General features: G+C 45.9%; 1 protein-coding gene across 11 annotated transcripts in view; it reads right to left on the bottom strand.

Moving 5' to 3' along the window:
- TNS1 (tensin 1) overlaps positions 1-22,256 on the bottom strand; it is a 251,546-nt gene that overhangs the window by 115,435 nt on the left and 113,855 nt on the right. For all 11 annotated transcript variants that reach the window (XM_036754950.1, XM_036754952.1, XM_036754951.1 and 8 more), the window contains 6 exons: positions 14,906-14,955; positions 10,615-10,786; positions 7,915-7,965; positions 5,867-5,989; positions 5,235-5,299; positions 4,083-4,166 (listed from right to left, as the gene is read on the bottom strand). In XM_036754950.1, the coding sequence (XP_036610845.1) occupies positions 4,083-4,166; positions 5,235-5,299; positions 5,867-5,989; positions 7,915-7,965; positions 10,615-10,782 (491 nt within the window). In that variant the 5' untranslated portion in view covers positions 10,783-10,786; positions 14,906-14,955. The remainder of the gene's footprint in view (positions 1-4,082; positions 4,167-5,234; positions 5,300-5,866; positions 5,990-7,914; positions 7,966-10,614; positions 10,787-14,905; positions 14,956-22,256) is intronic.

Below are 22,256 nucleotides of genomic sequence, written 5' to 3'. Positions count from 1 at the left end.
CATATCTAGCCCCCTCCTCACTGAGCAATGTCAAGACTGTTCTTTGATCTGCAGCTGCTATCTTGGTGGCTTTTAGCCAGAGCCTCTGCTCAAAAAAAGAACTTCCCTGTTCCCAACCCTCATCCCCACCCCAACAAAGGCATGCTGACTTTGTCTACTACTGCCTTTATTCCTTCCTGGCTATCCCCACGTGGGCCATGTTGGGAAGGGATGATCCTGAAATGACTTCATTAGTCCTGCCTACTAGTTCAGTTCTCTACTTTAGTCCACCATTCTGAAGAAGCTTAGGTATCTCCCCACTACCTGTTCTTAGTGCCCAACCAACCCAGCAGAGATTAGTTAATAATATAATTAGCTGTCATTTATATTGTGATGTAAGGTTTTTGAAGAGCCTCTGTAATACATTACCTCTGTAATAATACAGGTGCAATACAGGTATTACTATTCTCATTGTATAGGTAATGAAACTGAGATCCAGAAAAATTGAGTCACTCAAGATGGCTCATGTCGGAGGTAGGATTCAAGTTTGAAACTATTGGACTCCAAATGCAGTGTTCTTTCCATTAAAATGCATTGTATTTTCTTTTTCTAGATAGGAAGGCTGAGTTAATAGGTTAAGCTCAAGGATTTCTGGCCAGAAGTTCTGCCTTGCCATTTAATGTTCAGCAGTTATGGAGTGAAGTGAGAAGAACCAGGGGCAGAATGTAAACAAACTGAAAGATTTAAGGATTCTGATCAATGATCTCCATAATTCCAGAGAACCAGTGGTGAACCTCGCTATCCACCTCCTGACAGAGAGGAAAAGGAATCAAGATGTGGGATGAGAAGTCCATTTTTAGACATGGCCAATGTAGGAATGTGTTTTGCTTGACTATGCATATTTATTAAGGAGTTTTGGGTTTTTTTCACTCAATAGAGGAAAAGGAGATAAAAGGGAGAGAAAATAAATGCTGGTTAATTTTTTTTTAAATAATGTATAACTTAAAAATAAAGTTGAGTAGTATTTTGAGGTCATGCCAATGAACATGCTGGAGAAGTCAGATCTGTAATGAGTCCAGTGGAACCCACAAAGAGATTGGTGGTTGGATACAAACACTGTTCTGTATGACAACATGGCATAGTGAGCAAAGTTCTGGCATTAAATCAGGAAGACTTTGACTTAAATCCACTTCCGCCACTTACTAACTATATAGCTACAAGCAAGTCAATTCATCTCAGTTTCCTCATCTATGAAATGGGGATTCCGAGTCCAATACCTTATAATATCTGTCTAACAGGTTTGTTATAAGGCTTAAATGAAATAATGCATGTGAAATCCTTAAAGCATTAGAAAAATGCACTTTTGTTCCATCCCATCCTGTCCTGTCCTATCCCATCCAATCCCATCCTGTCCTATTCTGTCTTTAGCTTTTAGCCACACTATTGCTCTAATTATGCCATTCTCCCAGAAGGCAAGCTGATCGTATCTCTAGCATCCTTAGCCTCTTAGTGGATGAGAGCATCATTAGACAGTGAGCCCCTTACCGAGAAGACTACATCTGGATGGCTCCCGGATCTATATTGTCCAAAAGACTTTCTGACCTCTACAATGTGGGCTAAGCCATGGTCTCTGTCTTCTTTCCCTAGGCTCATCCTTCACACATAAAGAACAGTATATTCCCATTCCATGCGCACCCATCACTTCTGAAGGGTGGCCCAAGGTCAACTGCATTTCTTCCTGCATGTGTATCTTGAGACACAAAAACTAGAACTCTTATCTTTAAGATTATTATTTTCCCCCAAGTTTGACCTTCTTTCTAGCAAGATTGAGGTCTCCAGAGCTATGCTCACTCTCACCAATAACATCTGTCCACGTGGACACTAATACGCCTTCTCTCCGTGTTCCTGAGCACGTCCCTCTCTGTGAGCAATGATGTAGTGTGGTGTAGAAGACAATCCTGGACTTAGAGGAGTCTGGTGACCTGAGTTTGAATCTTGGTTCTTCTGCGCTTATTAGTTATGTGACCTTGGACAAGTCACATGCCTTCTCTGAGCCTCCTGTCTCCCTCAGAGGGCTGTTGGGAGGATCAAATGTGATACTTTTGAAATTATAAATCCCTCCCTGATGCTAATGTCTTCCCTCTATTCTTTATCTCCAACTTATCCTGTATATAGCTAGTTTGGGCATAGTTGTTTGCAGGCTTTCTCCTTTATTAGACTGAGGGTTGTTTTTTGTTTTGCTTTTCCTTGTATCTTCAGTGATTAGCAGAGTGCCTGGCACATAGTGGAGATTTAATAAATGCCTACTGACTGACTGTGTGAATATGGGTTTAGAATATTGCATATCATCTCAGACTAAGTCGATGGGTTGGTTATGGGTTTCAATGTCCTACTTTTTCTTCCCCCCTTTCCATATGTTCTTTGTTACAAGATATGGTTCTCTGGGTAATGGAGTAGAGAAGGAAATGCTTAGAAACAAAAGAGATCATTTAAAAAAAGATATCCAAAAAGTTTTTTTAATTATAAAATGCTAAACAAGTTTTAAGTATCATTGGTTTTTTTATTAATACACAGTCTCCAAAGGAATTAAAACAGGAGGTCACCCAAAGGAGAATGGAGAAACCCATGGTGAGTATGAATAAAGGGGTAGCATATTATTAACAAAGAACAGGGCACCAAAAGCATGTAATAATTTTTGTGTCCATAACAAGTGGCCCAAGACAAAGTGTCACTGAGGGGAAGAGAAGCTTGCCTGGAGTATGGACACAGGCTAACAGGAGGAAGGATATCATAAAGCTGCTCCTGGGGGGAAAGTGTACAAAGTCCAGCTAGGTTTCACGAGGGGTATGGCTACAGAGAGGGAAGCAAGGGTATGGCAGAGGGGGGAGGAAGCTCCTAGACACTCCTACTTGAATTATTTTGTTAATTAAGTGCTGATCTCAGTTGCTCTAGGTTGTTGTCATTGTCTTCTGAATTTTAGAACTTTGGGTCAAAGTTCTGGTCACTCTACCCTAGTTAGAGCTGCGTCAATCACACAGAGGTGTCCAACTCGCCTGCCAGTGGGCCCCAAGCAAGCTGCCAAATTCACGAGTGCACTAGAACCAGATTAAAATATAGCTGGGAAATGTTAAACAAAATAAATAAAAATGGCAATATCTATAATGCTAATTTGTGGTTTTCTAAGTCAATAGAAAGCCAGCAGGAATCAATTTCTATTGAGTTGATGCCACTGAGATAACAGACGGACAATCACATGCTGTACTGATAATAGCCAGTTAATAGCTAGCATTTATCAAGTTTTTATATTTATATATAAAATATATATATTATATATTTGTATAGTTTTTAAGGTTTGCAAAGCATTTTTTAAATCTTATCTCATTTCATCCTCACAATGACCCGGGAGGTGGACACTATTACTATCTCGATTTTACAGATGTGGAAACTGAGGCAAGCAGACGTTAAGTGACTTGCTTAGGGTCACACAGCTAGTAAGTGCCTAAGGCAGGATCTGAACTCAGTTCTTTCTGACTCTACGCCCAACGCTCCAGCCACAGCGCCACCCAGCTGTCAGGAGATAGGAGAGCAGGTGGTACAGGGGGAAAAGTATTAGTTTTAATGCCAGAGGACCCATATTTGAATCTCTATTCTACCATTTATTTATTTGTAAAATGATGGGATTTGGGTGTCCAATGTCCTTTCTGCTTCTAAATCTATGGTCCTGTGTCTAGGCCTGTGAGTCATAGTTTGCTGACCCCCCCGCAATCTAGAGGAATGCCCCCCACCCCAAGCACTGTGAGAACTTCTTGTGGGGGATTTATAGGAAGAAATCACAGAGGGACTGCCATCTGTGCCATCAGAGGGAGTGCCCACATGGATGAGATCATCCATAGAGCTATTGGAGTAGGGAAGAATTATTATCATATGAGCACCAGTCCCTTCAGAGACCACAGGCTGAAGCCCAAACATGGAGGCTTGGCACATACATACACATACATACATACATACATACATACACGTGCATGGCAGTCCACTCTGCCCCACATCACTGGGCAGTGGAGCCCATACATATACATGCAAACACATGTGAGCTCAAAACCAACCTCTTCTGGGATGGCTGCCCCACAGGAACCACTTTGTCCTCATAGAATCTCTTCATGGCAAATCGATCCAGGGCCTGGTCTGCACTGTGGGGAGAAGCCAAGAAATGAGAGGAGACAATTGTAGAGACTGAAGCCTAGAACACCAGGGCTACAGAGGCCTTAGGGATCCTCCAAGGGTCTAATCCCTTCATTTTACAGGTGAGAGAACAGGCCCAAGGTCACATAGGTTGTCTCCTAATCCAGCTCATGCCACTATCCCACATGATGATCTCTAGCTAGCAGGCTCTCATAGAGAGCATCTTGTCCTGCCTCCATGTAAGAGCGGCCCCTACCTCAGGCAAAATATGGCATCTCCCTGTGCAAAGGGATCTTGAGGGGAGAAGATTCTCCAGCCTTGCTGAGAGATCCTGATAGCATCTCAAGAAATGCAAAGCTGCTCCAGAAGCAGGGTTTGGTCAAGTTTATTGGGAACCATAAAATCAGAATCCCAGGGCAGGCAGGTTATCCAGAGGTCATCAGGCCCATCCCTCTGCTTCCAAGTAAGAATGGAAGTACCCAAAAAGTACCACAACTTATCCACTGGCATTTTATTTGCCATTTACCTGAATAGAAAAAGAGGGGACAGGTAGGATGATCTATCTCTGGAGGACCCACTTGACCTTAAATTCTGTCTTTATGGGTTTCTTTCCACGACCACTCCCACAACCCTCTGTCCTGCCATCCAACCTTCAATAAGGAAGGCTACCCATGAACTCCAGTTGTGTGGAGATCAGGAATTAGGACAACCTTCCCAAGGCCCTTCCACAACAGGTCCCTTCTTTAGATTAAAGATCATTAGTCACTGCCTAGGTCATTTTCCTCCCTTCCCCCTTCCTCCTGTGGGCTTAACTTCACCATTATCTCCAACCCCACTGCTGCTCCTACAAGGAGTCTCCCCATCCCCACCTGTGCTCCCCAAAGGCCTCTAAGAGACCCTCCCAATCCAAAACTAAATGACTCTCAGACCCCACACATCCAAATCTTCCTTTCCCTGCCTTTTTCTTTATCTCTCCTTTTCTATGTCGTCATTATCAGGTGGGTCCCAGGGGAAGAAATTGCCTTTGTCTCCTGCTTTCTCAGTTTAGGGCATAAGTAGCCTGGGGTCCCTCTTACCTGGCGGAAATATTGCTGTAGTGCATGTAAGCAGCGATGACAACTCCAGTCCTGCCTCGGTTTCCCTGAAAGAGTCCAAATCACAAAGGCATTCATTCTCAAGGCCAGAAACACCTCAGTTTAACCCAATTGGGAATTTCTACATTAGCTCTGTTAGTACAGCTTGATAAGTTCAGGGCTCCTGAGGAAAATAATGAGGGAGCCTTTGTGGTGAGGGGTTTGGGTGGGCAGAAAAGAGAGGAGGAGCTGAAAGGGGAAGGGGGCTAAAAGCCCTTCAGACCTTAAACAAATAACAGGGAATTGATGATTCACAATTTTTGAGCCACCCACGCAGATACACTGGGTACCAGCCTGGCATTCTCTTGTGGGTAGGGCACACACATGGGCATCACCAGAGAGGGAAACACAGATACAGGCTCAGACACACCACACAGGCACAGGCAGACAGAAACACAGACATACAAAAACAGAAGAGCACCCAGACACAGACAGACACACGAGTACCCCTGCACCCAAGCCCATACGCAAGTATACACCAAGATACAGGAGCCCACAGACAACAGAGACAGAAGTGCACCAATACAGGCACACGCAGGCACAAGTGGATGTGCACAAGCCCAGGGGGTTCGGACCTTGTTGTGTAGGACCACAACATTGTGGGGGTTGGCATTGAGCCACGTGTCCATGGCCTTACAAACACTGCAGATCTTCTCCAGGGCAGGAGTGTGTAAGTCAGGCCAACCAAAGTCCAGCACCTATACGCAGAAGAAAAGAAAGGAAAATTAGGGAAAATTAGGGAAAGTCAAGACTGATGGGAGAAGCTTACCCTCTATATTTCGCCAAAATCATTCAGTAGCTGATATCAGTAATGCATCTCTACTATATCTGTCTACCCAGACTTTTTATTGTACTATGAGGAAGGGAGAGAGGGAGGAGGGAGGGAGGGAGGAGGAAGGGAGGAAGGAAGAGAGGAAAGAAAGAAGAAAAGGAGGAAGGGAAGAGAAGGAGAAAAGGGAGGGAGGGGAGGAGGAAGGGGAAAGAAAGGAAGAGGGGAAGAAGAAAAGAGAGAGGGAAGGAAGGAGGAAGGGAGAGAAGGAACAGAGGAGGGGAGGGAAGGAGAGAGAGAGAGGGAGGGAGGAAGGCAGGAAGGAAGGAAGGAAGGAAGGAAGAGACGGAGGGACGGAGGGATGGAGTGAGGGAGAGAGAGAAAGAGAGAGGGAGGAAAAGAAAGGAGGGAGGGAAGCCTCCCTGGAATAGAGGTATAGAAAGAAGGAAGGGAGAATTCACCACCCAAGACCTCATTTTTCTCATCTGTTAAATGAAGAGGTTGCTCCAGATAATTTTCTTCATCCTTTTCAGTTCTAATAGCATTGTGTAGGTAGAAAGACACTTGGATTTCATGTAAAAAGACCTGGGTTCAAATCCTGCCTCTGAAACTTACTGTAAGTGAGATCTTGGCTAATAACCTTCTCACTCTAGAAAGTTTCCTCATCTGTGAAACGAGTTAAACTAAATGATCTTTAAGGTTTCTGCCAGCTCTAAATCTGTGCTTCTACAGAAGACTACAGGAAGAATTTTCAGACTATGAAAAGCAAGATCTAGAAGTAGGTGCCTAAGGAAGCCTGAGTCCCAACTTCCTCATTCCCTAAAAGTTTCCACCAGTCTCACAGATGACTGGCCAGCCTTCTCCCTTCACCACACCTCAGTATTCCCATGTGGGACCCTTTTATTGGATCTTCAGTTCCAGGAATCCCCTGCCACCCCATACATGCTCAGTGCCTGGAGGGTTTGCTTGGCAGCCCACCCTGAGATCCAATCAGGAGATGAAGAACAAAAGGCATGGTCAAGGCACCCACCACTGAATGGGATCTGAGAGGATTGATCCCTCTGCAGATTGCTTCCTAAGGCTCACCAAGGTGCCAGGAGCTGGTGCTTAACCCCAGCATTAGCGACTTCCTGGGAAAGCCAAGGAACAGCTTCTGCCAGTCTTCTGGAACCAGGACAGGTGGGTCAGGCAGATCAGTTCCCTGGGTTGAAGGGTAAGAGAGGCCAGAACTCCTGAAACTAGCTAGAGCCTTGGAGAGCAATGGTCATGGTCAAAGCAACAGGAAACCCAAGCCGTTACCTGTAGCAGGGCACAACTATTGTATAACTTCCTGAAGTCTAACCAAAATCCTACCTCCTGCAGCATAAGGCTTCTTGTTTGGTCTTTGAATATAAGCTCTGGAACCCCACAATGAGGCCCTAAAATAGCCAGGGGAAGGAACATCTGGGCTCCTTCTATCTTGCACTAAAGGTGGAGGGGGAAAGAGGGATGACTTGGTGATTTATTTGTGGCACTGAGATCTTGGATGCCTGAGTCTCATCGTCCATTTTTCCCAGTTATCTATGGTGCCCTCTCCTGACTCAGACTTAGGCCTCAGTTCATATGTGAACATAGGGGCAGAAGGTGCCCGTCCCCCCAGATTCTGTTCCCCTCTTCCTGACTCAAATTCTCCACACTCCTGCCTTTCTCGCCTTGGCACTCCATCCCCCTTCACCCCCAGCCTCAAAGGAGACAAGAATAAAGTGGGCGTAAAGGCTTCCAGATGGTCACCTCTGCTGACTGCCTCTGAAGAAATGAGCAGAGCTGAGCACAGCTAGTACGCTCACCTCCTAGCAGCACAGGGCTGGGGCTTACCTTGGAGTGGAGCTTCGTGATGTCATGTCTCCGCTCAGACAGGTTGAAAAGCTGCAGGAAGAAAGAGGAACAGAGGGTGAGATGGGAAAGGAACGTGCTTGGAGAGGGAGAGCCGGAGGAAAGCACCAGCACTTTTGTTGGCCCCCAATCTGATTGCCTTCAGTGACACCTTTCCTGTTCCATAATACCAGCCCTTCCCTGACCCTGCTAGGGAAGACAGACGTAGGCACAGGGCCCAGAAATGTGTAACTGCCTAGAGCTCTCTCCCTCTCTCCCTCTCTCTCTCTCTCTCTCTCTCTCACACACACTCTCTCACTCTCTCTCTCTCTCTCTCTCTCTCTCTCCCCCTCTCTCTCTCTTTCTCTTTCACCTCCCTCCCTCCTCCCTCTGTCTCTATCTCTCTTCTCTCTGCCTCTCTTCTCTCTTGTCTTTCCATCTCTGTCTCTGTGTCTCTAGGTTTCTCTCTCTGCCTCTGTCTGTCTCCCTGTCTCTCTGTCTCTGTCTCCATCTCTCTGTCTGTCTCTCTCTATCTCTGTCTTTCTCTCTGTCTCTGTCTCTCTGTTTCTCTCTGTCTCCCTCTCTCTGTCTCTCTGTCTGTCTCTCTCTCTCCTATCTCTCTGTCTCTATCTGTTTCTCCTTCTCTCTCTCTGTTTCTCTCTCTGTGTCTGTGTGTCTCTCTCTATCTCACACTCGAGCGCGTGCGCGCGCGCGCGCGCGCGCGCGCGCGCGCGCGCACACACACACACACACACATCTTGTATGGACTGCATTCAAGCATTCAAGCACAGAGACATACATTAAGTAAGGACAGTACCATGCACATAAACTTGACTTCCAAGACATGCTTGCTTTCACACCTTGGTACAACCACAATTCTTCAACACCTAACCACACCTACAAAAAGCCCCACGAAGACAGACCTGCACCAGACACACGACCTCGACCCCAGAATCACCTGCCTCCTTTCCTAGTCATGAGACCCTCTTCTCCACGGGCAGCTCTTGATGCAGAAGCTACCAGAAGCAGTCAGCATTAACAATGATAACAGCCACAATAGTACATAGCACTTTACGCCCTACAAAGTGCTGAACACATATGATCTCATTTGAGTCTCATGACACGTGAAATAGGTGCTTTTCTTATCTCCATTTTACAACTGAGTAAATTGAGGCAGACAGTGGTTAAGAGACTTGCCCAAGGTCCCACAGTGAGTAAGTATCTGAGGCAGGATTCAAACTCAGGTTTTCCTAACTTCACCTCCAACTGGGGTACCTAGCTATCAGATGAGATGATCCCAAGGAGCTGACTCCAGCAGCCTGGAAACAGACAGCCCATTACAGTCTCTGCTTTTGTGAGAAGGATCTTAGGATCATAGATTTAGAAGTGAGAGGGACCTCATGGGCCTCTTAGTTCAACCCTCTCTTTTTACATATGAGGAAAGTGAGGTGCTCTAAGGTTAAATGGCTTTCTTTTTTTCAAATTTTTAAAATAATATTTTATTTTTCCCAATTGCATGTAAAAAACAATATTTAATATTCATTTTTTAAAATGTTGAGTTCCAAATTATCTCCCTCCCTTTCTCCCTTTCTCCTTTCCTCCCTCCCTGAGACAGTAAGCAATCTGATGTAGGTTATACATGTGCACAAAATATAAGGTTAAATGACTTTCCCAAGGTCACACAGGATGTGTCAGGTGATGTTTGAACCTAGGACCTCCATCTCCAGGGCCAGTGTTGCTTCTGCCCAGGAACGGGCCAGAGAACACAAGGCTGGTGACATTATAGATAGGTCAGAAAGACAGGTGGACAAATGGAAGGGCTGAGGACCAAGCAGAATCATGGGCTCTCCCAGCTGGAAAGGACTTCATCTAGTTGAACCTCCTACTTGTGGCTGGAATTCCTTCCACATCATCTATAATGGCAGGAAGTCTGGTCATCCAACTTTTACTTCCATACTTGTAGTGACAGGAAGCTCACCATTTTACAAGGTAACCCACTTCATTCTGGGATGACTCTAATCTTTAGGCAGGACTTCATTAAACTGAGCTGAAATCTACCTTTCTGAAATTTACAAACATTGGTCCTTCTCTCTGGAGCCACAAAGAAAAAGTCCTATGGGAGTAATTCACATTGATAGAAGATGTTTTCCTCACAACTACCCTGCAGGTTCAGTGCAAGTGTTTTTATCCCTATGCCACAGATGAGGAAACTGAAGCTTGCCCCAGACCCACAGCTAAGTGCTAGAACTAGACTCAAACCTAGGTCTCCTGACTCTAAAATTCATTGCTCTTTCCACTCAGCCACACTTCCTCGTTAAAGTTCACCCTTCATCCTTGAAGCCAGCAATCAGGTCCTGTTCCCAGCCCCCCAAGACCTCTCCCAGCTAAATCTCCCCAGTTCACTCAAATGTTCCACATGACCATTCACAATTCACCATTCTTGTCCCCATCCTCCAGACTGGCTCTTAATAACTGATTCTAAACTTTGGGGAGTTAACAAGGTAGCTGATGTCAATCTCAGGAGTTATAGAAAGCAGAAGGGCAAAGTAAAGGGAGTATAGTATAGAATAGAAAGTATATAAAGGTAGAAGGGCAAAGCAACAAGCAGGCAGAGAAGGCGCCAGCTTTAGAGAGAGTCAAAATTAAAATCAGGCAGAATCCAATGGACAAATAAAGGTGTGGATGAGATCTCCTTCCCCTCACCAGGTAATTGCCCCCGTGCTTGGACTTGAGCATTTGGGCCACCTCCCGGATGTTGTTTCGGAAGTTCTCCTCATCAGTGGTGCTGGGGAAAGAGACGGAAATGATCCTCTCCGTCACGTACACTAGATCCAATTCACAGCTGTCCTCCATGGTCTGGCTGATGCTCATATTCCTGAGAAGACAAGGAAGGGAGGGGGGAAGGCAAAGGTCAAAGCTCAGGGCCCAAGACACCCAAATGCCTTTCAGCTACAGTATGTATCTCCTCCCCACTTTGGTCAAACAACTCAAGAGCACTACAGGCCCAGGTGGACATGTCAAGACAGGGCCTTACCTAGAGTTCTTCCAGGATTGACTAACATTATGTGACACAGCAGAGCTTGGGGGAGGGAAGATATTGTGGGGAGAGGGTCAGAGACTGGAGGGGACCTGAAATGGGAGAGAAATTAGATGGTTTGGTAGAAAGACACAAGGCCTGGAACAGGAGAGGTAGAAGGGCTGGAGGGGACAGTGAGAGAGAGGGCTAGGATGTGGCGGTAAGGACACTAAGGAGAAAGACAAGAACTAAACAGATTTCTGCACAACAGGCAAATTTTAGGCTTGTCATCGGATCCTTGGTCCTGGCTTCTACCCCCTGGGAGCTCCTGAGGTCAATGGCAGGGCTAGAATTGGCCAGGGACCCAAGTATAGAGTACTTTCTCTCTCTCTCTCTCTCTCTCTCTCTTCCATTCTCTCTCTCTCTGCCTCTCTCTCTCTCTCTCTCTCTCTCTCTCTCTCTCTCTCTCAAGGCACTGAGATCAGCGCTCTTTGCTGTCAGAGAGAAGGCCTGAGGGAGCTTGGGTGGGGCATGCAAGGTTAGATAAGGAAAGGACTCAAAAAAGGTCAGTGTTGGAGAGGGGCTATAGGAGCTCCAGGCACCTCTTGAAATTTTGCTTCCTGTTGCCCTCTCCCCACCCCCCAGGTACCCACCCACACTGCCTGCAATGGAGGAGAGTCCTTTTCGTGGAAGGATGAGCGACACCCCTCACCTGGGCCCCAGGTGAGCCAGACAACAGCTTACATTCCACCTCTCCTCTCGGCAGCCTCCAGCCCATTGTTTTTGCATGCCCCTGCCCCCCTCACCTCACTGAGGCTGCTTCTTGGCAGCCAGATGCCTTATTCCTAAGGACAGTAAGAATGAGAGGGAGCTGAGTCTGAGCCCATTGGAAGCAGGAGGGAGGAAAGGGGCCTCTCACATGGCAGACAGCCACAGCACCTCTGTACTACCAGATAAGACGGTAGCTGACCTGGGAGGTTTAGCCCTCAACCACCAATGGCAGTGCCCAGAGTCAGGGGCAGTGAAGCTGGGAGGTCACATTCTGCATCGTGAGGTTCCTCCCCTTCCTCCTCTTGAGTTAGGGCTGAGAGATTCCATTAGAGCGTAAAGGGAAAGTACAAATAGAGGGGAGAGTGCTGGCATGATAACTAGGGCTCCTGGGTGTAATTCCAAGTTCCAACCCCTTTTTACCCCCAGATTCCAACCCAGCCCACTCCCACCTCCTGCCCGAGTCCCAATCACCCAGAGTTTCATTTCTCCATCTATGAAATGTCACAACACTATAGAAATAGCAATGTTCACACTCAGGCTCCCTGCCCTCAGCAAGATAAAGGTGAGCACCCACCAAGCAGGTGGAAGAATTTAGGAGTTTTCAGCCTTTGTGAGGCTCCTAAAAGTTCCAGAATGTGCTACTGTTCTGATAATCAATCGTCCAACCAATCAAGTATTTAAGCACCTACTGTATTCGAGGCACTGGCCTAGGCACCAGAGATACAAAGAGAAGGAAACAAATGGTCCCTGCCCTCCTGGAGCTTACATTCTATGCCTCTAAAGCCTCTGGCCCATGTCCAACTGAGCAGAGCTCTCCAACTGGAAGCTGGAAATTAAGGAGAGAAGTCTTTCCCTGGGACAAGAATAGGGTCAGAGAGGGTGTGAGAAAAGGGCTGTTGTAGAGAGACCCCAGGGAGTACAGTTTGGGTATTCTTCGACTTTCATCTCTGTTCTTGGCCCTTTCAAGAGCATTTCCTGAAGGTTGAGGCAAATTTCACCAGAACTCATGATTCCCTCTAATCATCACCATCATCATCATCACCACCACCATCATTAAAACTACCATCATCATCCTCACCACCATCATCATCACCATAACCACCATCATCACCACCATCATCATCACCATCATCATCATTAGTTATATATTGATTGAAAGTTTACAAAGACTTTACTTATATTTTTTTTATTTGATCCTTGCAGCAACTCTATGATGTGGCGGCTCTTATTACCTTCCTTTCACAGATCTAAAAACTGAAGCTGAGAGAGAAGAAGTAATTTGCCAATGACCACACAGCTAGGAAGTATCAAAGGAGGGATATGAATCCACATTCTGCTGGTTCTTGAGCCCACCAATCTAATCATTGTGGAACACTGCCTCCTTGTTATGCCTTCTCCATTGAGACCTATCTCTTCCTAACCCAGGGATGGTTTTGTAGATCCTGTTGCTTAAATCAGGTACCAGAAGACCTGTTGTGGGTCTCCTGGATCAAGGTTCCAGAAGCATGCTTAAAGATCAAAGAATACCAATTCATTCATTTCCTCCTTCTAGCTGACAATGCTTAGCTGACTTAGATGTGCCATGATTTTCTAAGTAATGCTTTTCCCACCCACCTGAAACTGACTCTCTCAGCTCTGAAGAGGGCCTCTGGGAAGTGGATGCAGTAGATTAGCAGAAAGCTCCCCTCTTTCTGCCCATGAGGAAAGGGGAGGGTAGAGGAAGGGGCACAAAGGTGGATGGTAGATGACTGCCCTTGGAGAATTGGTTTGTATACAGCAGACACTCACTGGACCTGCCCCCCCCCCCCCAAACCTCAGGCACTCTTCCAGGTAAGATGATGAGATACCTGGATAACTTAGGTAGAATTTTTTTTTCTCCCAATGTTCTTGGCACCTCCCAGGTTTTGCCAGAAGGAAAAGGATGAGATATGGTTAGATTTTGAGACAGCTAGATGGAGTGTTGACTTCATAACTTGGAGTCATGAAGACCTGAATTCAAATCCTACCTCAGATACTTACTGTGTAATACTGAGTAAGTTCTCTCTGCTTCAGTTCCCTCATCTGTAAAATGGAGATAACAGCACCTACCTAATAGGGTTGTTCTGAGAATCAAACTATCAAATGAGATAACATTGCAAATCTTAAAGCACTATATAAATGCTAATTACTCTGAGCTCTTCCACTTGACTGTAAAATCTTTGATAATAGAGACCTAGGAAGTCACTTATTTATCCTTGTATTTCCCCCACCCCACAGAGGTCTTGACAAATAAATGAATGAATGAATATTGCTCTCCCCCTCTCTCTCTCTCTCTTTCTCTTTCACCTCCCTCCCTCCTCCCTCAGTCTCTATCTCTCTTCTCTCTGCCTCTCTTCTCTCTTGTCTTTCCATCTCTGTCTCTGTGTCTCTAGGTTTCTCTCTCTGCCTCTGTCTGTCTCCCTGTCTCTCTGTCTCTGTCTCCATCTCTCTGTCTGTCTCTCTCTATCTCTGTCTTTCTCTCTGTCTCTGTTTCTCTCTGTCTCCCTCTCTCTGTCTCTCTGTCTGTCTCTCTCTCTCCTATCTCTCTGTCTCTATCTGTCCATGGAGAGTTCAAAGAGGTTTGTTGATTTCGGGTGGAAAACAAGGAGTCCTGAGATCAAGCTTACCATGAGTCTTTAGTCAAGTCCCAACCCTTCTCCAGGACTCCGATTTCAAACAAGGCTAAGAACTAGCTCATTCTGTCACTGCCTTCACACTCAGGAGTGTCCTAGTATCAGTAGTATTGATATAAAGGGGACAAACTGATGAGAGCTATGGACAGAGAAGCTGATAGCCAAGATATATAGGAGCAGAAAAAGGAGAACAAGCTTAATGAACCTAATAGAAAAAGACAAGGGATTTTGTCCATCCCTCTGTCCAGCCTTCTGAGCTTCTCTCCTGTGATTAAGGTTCTCCAAAGACATAGAGGTCGTACATAGCCTCCCAAGGTGGATCCCCATCCTGGCAGCAGAAAAACCTGGATAACAGAGGGCTCCTTTTGGACACCTCAATTAAATCCCTTTCACTGATCATTTTCAGGCAATTATCATCATTCCATCCTTGGTCTCCTGGCCTCTGTGTAATAGGAGGTTGAGCCCCAGAATCAAGACATAAGTGACGAGTCCATGGCCCCAGCCTCAACCACCCTCCCACAAAACTCCTTTCCCAGTTTTCCTGGGATCAGCATACCTGACAGTCTGGGGCCGGAGCTGGGGGCTCTTGGTGATTTTAGTGGAGCCCTAGAAAACAAGAAAGAAAAGCAAAACCAAGTTATCCAGCTGACCATAAGGGAAGACCAAGGGCTGATGATGGAATCTGGTCCAGCTTTCAGATGGCCCAGAAATACACCATGCCCAATGCTAAGATGCCATTGTCTAGCAGTCAGATGTAGCCTCGCCAAGGCAAAGCACAAGGCAGGACCACCCCCTCATCTAAGATCATCTTTTTTGGTTTCTACCTCACACATACTAACTCAAATTAAGCTTACAATCCCCTAGATCTTTTTCAGATAAAGTTCTCTCTAAACAATGCCCCTCCCACCCGTTCTGCACTTGTGATTTTTTTTGAATCAATGTATAAGACTTTACATTTACACAACAAAGCTCGGTGGTATAATGGATAGAGTGCTGGGCCTTGAGTCAGGAAAATCTGTGTTCAAATCTAGCCTCAGATACTTACTAAGTAAGCTGTGTGACTCTGGGCAAGTCACTTAACTTCTCTGTGCCTCAGTTCTCTCAACTATAAAATGTGGGTAATAGTAACAATGCCTACCTTTCTGGGATCGACTTAAATAGTATTTGTAAGGCACCTAGCATAACATACATATAGCAAATACATAGCCATATATGGAGCCTTTGGAGTCCTCTTTGGATCCTGACACTGTCATCCACAGAGTCTCCCTCCCAGCCTCGAGTCAAATGTAAATTTGATAAACATGTCACCTGTGCCTTTATCAAAATTACTGGTAAAAGGGTCCAGTACAGATTCTGTTGCCACACCACTAGGGACCTCCCTCAAAGTTGGCATTTGAGCATTAGAAACTAATCTTTGAGTTCAGTCATTCAACCCACTCTGAATATATATAATTACATTAAAACCTAGCTCACATTTCTCTAGAAATTTCCAGTTCAACACTACAGTGCTGTCTGATAGTAAAATGGGCCACTGTGAGAGGTAACAAGCCCCCTGTCACTGTACGTACATACGTACGTGTGTGCGCGCGCACGAGTGTGGGTAAAGAGAGGCTGGATGGCTGCCTGTTGAGGAACAACGAATCATAAATTTAGAGCTGGAAGGGACCTTAGATATTTCACATGTGGGGAAACTGAGGCTCATAAAAACAAGCTTTCATTTCCTTAAGCCTGTAACCCTAAAAAGCATATAGATCGATGTTTAAGATGTGAACCCTAAAAAGCATACAGATGGATATGTAATATGTGAACCCTAAAAAGCATACGGATGGATGTATAATATGTGAACCAAGCAGCAAGGGGTGCTTCTGTAAGATTCCCAAAATGTCTCCTTATCTGTTGCCTGTCCCTCCCAAATACCTCCTCTTCCTCCCTCACTCCTTCCTGCACTCAATTCCAGAACCATCTTTGGGTGCTAATTTTGGGGAACCTAGCCTAAGTTCAGCACCTCAGCCCACCTGTGCCCAAATATCCTGGATTGTGAAATATGATGAACAGGGCAAACAACCAATCACTCAATACACTTTTACTTAGCTCCCGCCATGGGCCAAGTTCAAAGACAAAGATGAGAGCCCCAGCCCTTAAGAAACATATATTCTATAAGAGCCACCCAGAGTAATTATTCCCCTTTCAACTCTGGGGGAAAAGCCCTACCCCTGAAAGCCCTCATACCCCTGTGACACTCCATGGACCACTGCAGAATCAGAGCTCACAAAATCCCCAGTCCAAGACACTCAGTTCCCAATTTAAGGTTGGCATCCCCTCCAACAGTGAGCACGGAGGTGTGTGGCTCACACACCCCTTTCCCAACACAGATTCCCCAAAGGCGTCTGCTCCCATTCATGTATTCATATTAGTCTGAGGGCTTCTGTGCAACCCAGCTTTCCCAGACCACCAAATCCCAGCCCCCTTTAGCATGAGGCAATTTCAATTTGGTAAAAGAATTCTCTTAGGATCAAAAGTCCCCAGAGCCTCCTACATGCGATCAGGTCAGCCAAGCTGAGTTTGAAGGGGCCTCAGTCCCTTACAACAGCAAAGATTACAGGAAATGGAGCAGAAAGTCAGTTCAATATAAGAAAAAACGTCATGACCAAGAGACTTAGTGAACACATAATTTGCATAAGTGGTGGGTGAGGAGGAATCATGGAGATTTTTCTCTAGAACTTTATAGAAATGGGGTTGCTGGGGCGGCTAAGTGGTGCAGTAAGTAGAGTGCCCGCCCTGGAGTCAGGAGGACCTGAGTTCAAATCCGACCTCAGACACTTGACACACTTACTAGCTGTGTGACCTTGGGCAAGGCGCTCAATCCCAATTGCCCTGCCTTCCCCCTTCAAAAAAAAAAAAGGGCTTGCTAGTTAACAGTTCTGAGTTCAAATCTACCTAAAGCCAGAGGCTCCCTGCCCAAGATCATAACTTTATAGTTTTAAGATGCCAAATATTCTCCAAATATGAATAAAAAGCATAATAATAACATAATAAATGACAAAAAACATAATAACTCATTTCGATAATGTGACAGGATTTACTATAAGGTAGGTAGTGCTAATCGCATTGGCTCCTTCTTACAGATGAATATGTAAATTTGATAAACATGTCACCTATGCCTTTATCAAAATTACCATTAAAAGGGTCCAGTATAGATTCTGCTGCCACCCCACTGAGTCAGGAGGAGGTGCCTAAGGTCACAGAACTCGTAAGTACCAGGACTCAAACCCATGACTCCTTCTCTATACTAAACTAACAGGGAGGAGACAAAGGAATGAGGGTCTATAAAGATTTGTGACCTCAGTGCTTCCTCCCCAAGGCCACAACTCATACTCATTCAAAGGAACCTGTGGCATTAAGCTTCCCAGCCCACAACAAAGTAATTGTGGATGAATGCAGATCCCATTATAAGAAGAAATAAGCATTTATGAAGTGCCTACTGTGTGCCAGGTGAGGTACTCAGCACTTTACAAATATTATTTCATTTGATTTTCACAATGACCCTGGGAGTTAAGATTATCAGTTGGAAGGTGCTATTACTATCCCCATTTTACAGTTGAGAATACTGAGGCAGGCAGAGGCTAAATTACTTGCCCAAGGTCACAAAATCAGTAAATGTCTGAGACCAGATTTGAACTCAGATGCCCCTAACTCCTGGAGTAACTAGGTGGTGCAGTGCATAGAGTACTGGGTCTGGAGTCAGGAAGACTCTTCCCCAGTTCAAAACTGGCCTCAGACACTTCCTAACTATGTGACCCTGGTCAAGTCACTTCACCCTGTTTCCCTCAGTTTCTTCATCTGTAAAATGAGCTAGAGAAGGAAAATGGCAAAACACAGCTTGATTCCTTCAAAGCTAGCAGCTGTTCCATGACCCACTGGTGTCTGACCCTCCATCTCAGTACAAACGCCCTTTGGTTCCTTACTCTGTTTTAGGAATCTTCTTCCAGAGCACCCCATTCATATTTTCTCTACCCCTGAGTCTGGGTGTTCTTCGCCTGACGATCGATAGACAGATTGGTCCTTTCTAAACCTACATTCAAGATGCTGCCCTTGTCCTTTCCCTTCAGCTTGTCGAAGCTTCTGATGTCTAACCCCATCCTGGGCCCTGTCCCTCCTCAGCTACATATACCATCTCTTACTCCTGAGGAGTCCCACCCACCTCCAGTTCCTCAGAGGAACGTGCTTAAGGACCAGAATCCTATTGAGGGAACCCCAACTTTGGCTCCTCTTCTCCTTGAAAAGCAAACAGAAATTGGTGGAGGCAAATCCCCAAAGCCTTTTCCTACTTTCAATATAAACCTACCTACTTCCAAAGCACTCCCTTCAAATCCTCCTTCACACATGATCCAACGAGGCAAGAGAAGGAAACTCTCCGATGTTTAAAGGGGAAGTTGAGGCACAGAGAGGGATAAAGGGACTTACCCCAATCACCTAAGAAGTTGATGACAGTCAGGTTTCCATTCCTGGCCAGCATACCTAGGGCCCTCCCCAGAGAGCCTGCCTGAGAAATGGGCCGCCCCCACCTCAGCCGAGATACTCGCTCGTGTCTCTGGAGAACAGAGACTCTCCTTTCCAGGACTCCAGCCCTCAGGAAGGAGGGTGGGGAGGGAGCTAAAAGGGCTGTTGCCTCCAGGACTTTGTTGGCACCAGAGAAAGTGCAGCAGCAAGCAGCAGCAGCAGCCGCCTCGGCAGGAGGAGGAGGAGGAGGAGGAAACAGCCAAGCTGAGCTGTCAGAATGGAAAGTTTCTTTGTATACACAACCTCTCTGGTCTTGAGGATTGGGACTTGCATGGGGCCAGCCAGGAGGAGGGACGAGGGAGGGTTTGGGTTGGGTTTCCAAGCCCCAAACCAAAGCAAGAGTTTCCAAAACCACCACCACCCTCCTACTGCCCCCACCCTCAGCATCTCCCTGTCCCTCCCACTCATTCAGGGGAACACAGAAACCCAGCACCTCATCCATCTCCTTCTTTGTGGTCCCTGATGAGGAACTACTGAAACTTCCCATGCCCCCAGCTGGGCACGGGGCCTCTGGGGCTGTCCCCGATCCACAGAGCAAAGTGGTTTTTATCTGTTGCTGATCCGAAGCCACTTCTGGGCTGAGCCGCAGCAGATGCTTTGAACAGCTGTTGACCGTGGCTGTGGCTGTGGCCACAGGGGTGGACAGAGTCCCAGATAATGGGTACCAGGACTGGTGCATTAGAAGAAGACAGTATAATGAATGGGAAGGAGAGGGGGATGGGAGGCAGTGATGAGAAGGGGAAGAAGGGGCTACTGAAGGAGCAAGGGTGAGGGTTAGGCAGGAGACCTGGCTCCTGTTTTCTTCACCTCCCTCTTCCGGACATTACAACACACCACATTCCTCAGACTCCCCACCCCAAAAAAAAAGCCAAGCAAGATAAATAAAAACCTGGCCCAAACAGAGTCGGGGCCAAGTGACCTCCAGGGGTGATAAGACTGCAGCCAAAATCCTTTTGATAGGTTGAGGACCCTGAGGAGGCTGCAATGATGGGGGAGGGGGGGTGGAGAGGAGGGAGAGAGAAAGGGGAGAGGGGGCAACAGTGGGGGAGGAGGAGGGAGGGAAGGAGGGAGAGAAACTGCTCCAACCAGGAGCCCAGGACAGTGATCCAAGTCACCCAGAGAAGGCAGGCAGACAGACAGACACATAGACAGATGGATCCCTGATGAATCACTGGGCTGCCCTCTCACTGTCTAAGCTTCCTGTTTTCTGCAGTTCCCACCATGTGACGGGTGTTGGCAAAGAGCCGGACTGCGTGGGTATTGTGTACATTTGTGGGGTAAACAAATATATGCTGGGGTGCACACACATACACGGGCATGAACAAACCTACTGCTGGAAACCTATGCGCTAGAACTACTATAAAGGCAGCCATCCCTCTGGCTCATATAGAGGAATTTTGTATTAAAGGATGGGGTGGGTGGGGCTCCAGAAATGATGATGGAGTTTATATGTGAAACTGAGCACAGAAGAATGAAGCCGGGGTCTAAGAGTCAATCAACTCACAAGCATTTATTAAGCACCTACTATGTGCTGTGCTAGGAAAAAAAAAGCCAAAAATGAAACAGCCCCTGCCTTCAAGGAATTTCCATTCTATTAAGAGGAAACAACACGTACACAAATAAGCAGATAAAAATATATAAAAAGCAGACACAAGGTCATTTCAGCAGAAGAAGGGTTGGCAGCTAGCTGCATAAAGGAAGGCTTTGTTATAGAAGGTGGGGGTCAGGAGGGAGGGAGTCTGAGGCAAAAGCCTGGAGAAAGGAAATGGAATGTTGTGTGTAAGGAACGGCAAGGTCAAGTTGGATGGAACATATAGTGGGGTAAAGGGGAATAATGTGCAGTAAGTCTAGAAAGGACCTCAAAACAATTAATGCCCTATTGAATTCTAGCACTCCTCATCTCTAAAACATCCCTGCTCCCACACAGCCATGAGTACACCACAGAATCAATGATACTTGGCGCTGAAAAAAAATAATAGTAACTAACATTTATTTATATAGTGCCTATAATGTGCCAAGCACAGTGCTAAGCACCTTAAATATGTAATCTCATTTGAATCATACAGGCATGAGCTCAAACGAAAGCCATGGCCTTCGGGGCTGCAGTTGTTGCCCTTCAGCCCAGACCCAAGATGGCATCTGCCGTGGCTTCATCCAGTGGCTCTGGAATTCGGCCTCTGGGCATAGTCTCCAAGCTAAGTTGCAGTTACGTGACCAGGAGATCGCTAAGAGAACTCAGCCACCTCCTAAGCTGCCAGCAGGCCCTAGCCGTAAGTTTTCAAACGAAAGCCATGCACTTACGCCAATGGACTTACAAAATGGCGGGCAGATTTATAGAAGATGCCAAGTGAGTGACTATGCTAACCTGTACCTTCCTATACTCGGGCACGTTTGTGGAAAAGCACCCAAGAATGAGCATCTCATGCAGCTAAACACAAATATATGCAAGAACTCATGCTCACAGATGGGTTAATCCATATGTGAAATGGGAAAGCCAATGCTGACCGGTTCCTCCAAATCAGGACCCCACTGAAGAACAGGGGCATAGCAAATACACTCCATGATCCTTTAAAAATACCGTTCAACCCACTGCTCACAAGTTTTCAATTTTTCTTTGAAGATTTTGAAACGCTTTGTTGGCATGATTTTATTCTCAAGATCATAGGATTTTAGACCAAGAAAAGGCCTTCATGGTCATAGGATCACATATTCAAAGCTGGAAAAGTTGTTAGAGGCCTTTAAGTCCAACCTTTTCTTTTTATATATTAAAAAAAACTAAGGCCAAAGATATTAAGTGACTTGTCTACAGTCACACGGTTAGTGTTTAAGACAGGATTCAAACCCTGGTCTTCCTAAGCTGAGTCCAGAATCTATCCACTGACTGCACCATGCTTTCCTCTAGCTTTCCTCCCATAGAGAGGATGAAGCTGAAGCCACAGACATCATGACAGCCCCAAAATTACACACATAGTAAGAATCAATATCAGGATTTGAACCCAGGTCCTCCTAATTTAAGCAAAAATCTAGTGTTCTTTCTACTACAATACACTGCCACCTTGAAATTCCTCCTAAGTCGTAGAACACAGGTTCCTCCTTTATTAGGATGCTCCTAGAAGCATCCCTTCCATTAGCAAATCTCTAGACAGAATAGACCTTTCCTAATTACACTGATAAATTACGTTCTCTCCTGTGCTAAGAGTTCTCCAAGGAAAAAGACTCCGGTATCATCCTGAAACACCCACTATCTCACACTTCTAACTGTCAGGAAATTTTCATTAATCAACATCTTATCTCCATCCCTCCCTCAACATTTCCAAGCAATTCCTCTTGAGCTCTCTCTTTATTGT

This window comes from Trichosurus vulpecula, chromosome 4 (assembly GCF_011100635.1).
Source record: "Trichosurus vulpecula isolate mTriVul1 chromosome 4, mTriVul1.pri, whole genome shotgun sequence".
In the NCBI taxonomy this organism is placed as follows: Eukaryota; Metazoa; Chordata; class Mammalia; order Diprotodontia; family Phalangeridae; genus Trichosurus; species Trichosurus vulpecula.
Note: the sequence above shows the minus strand (reverse complement) of the source record. Positions and strands in the feature narration are given on the sequence as shown.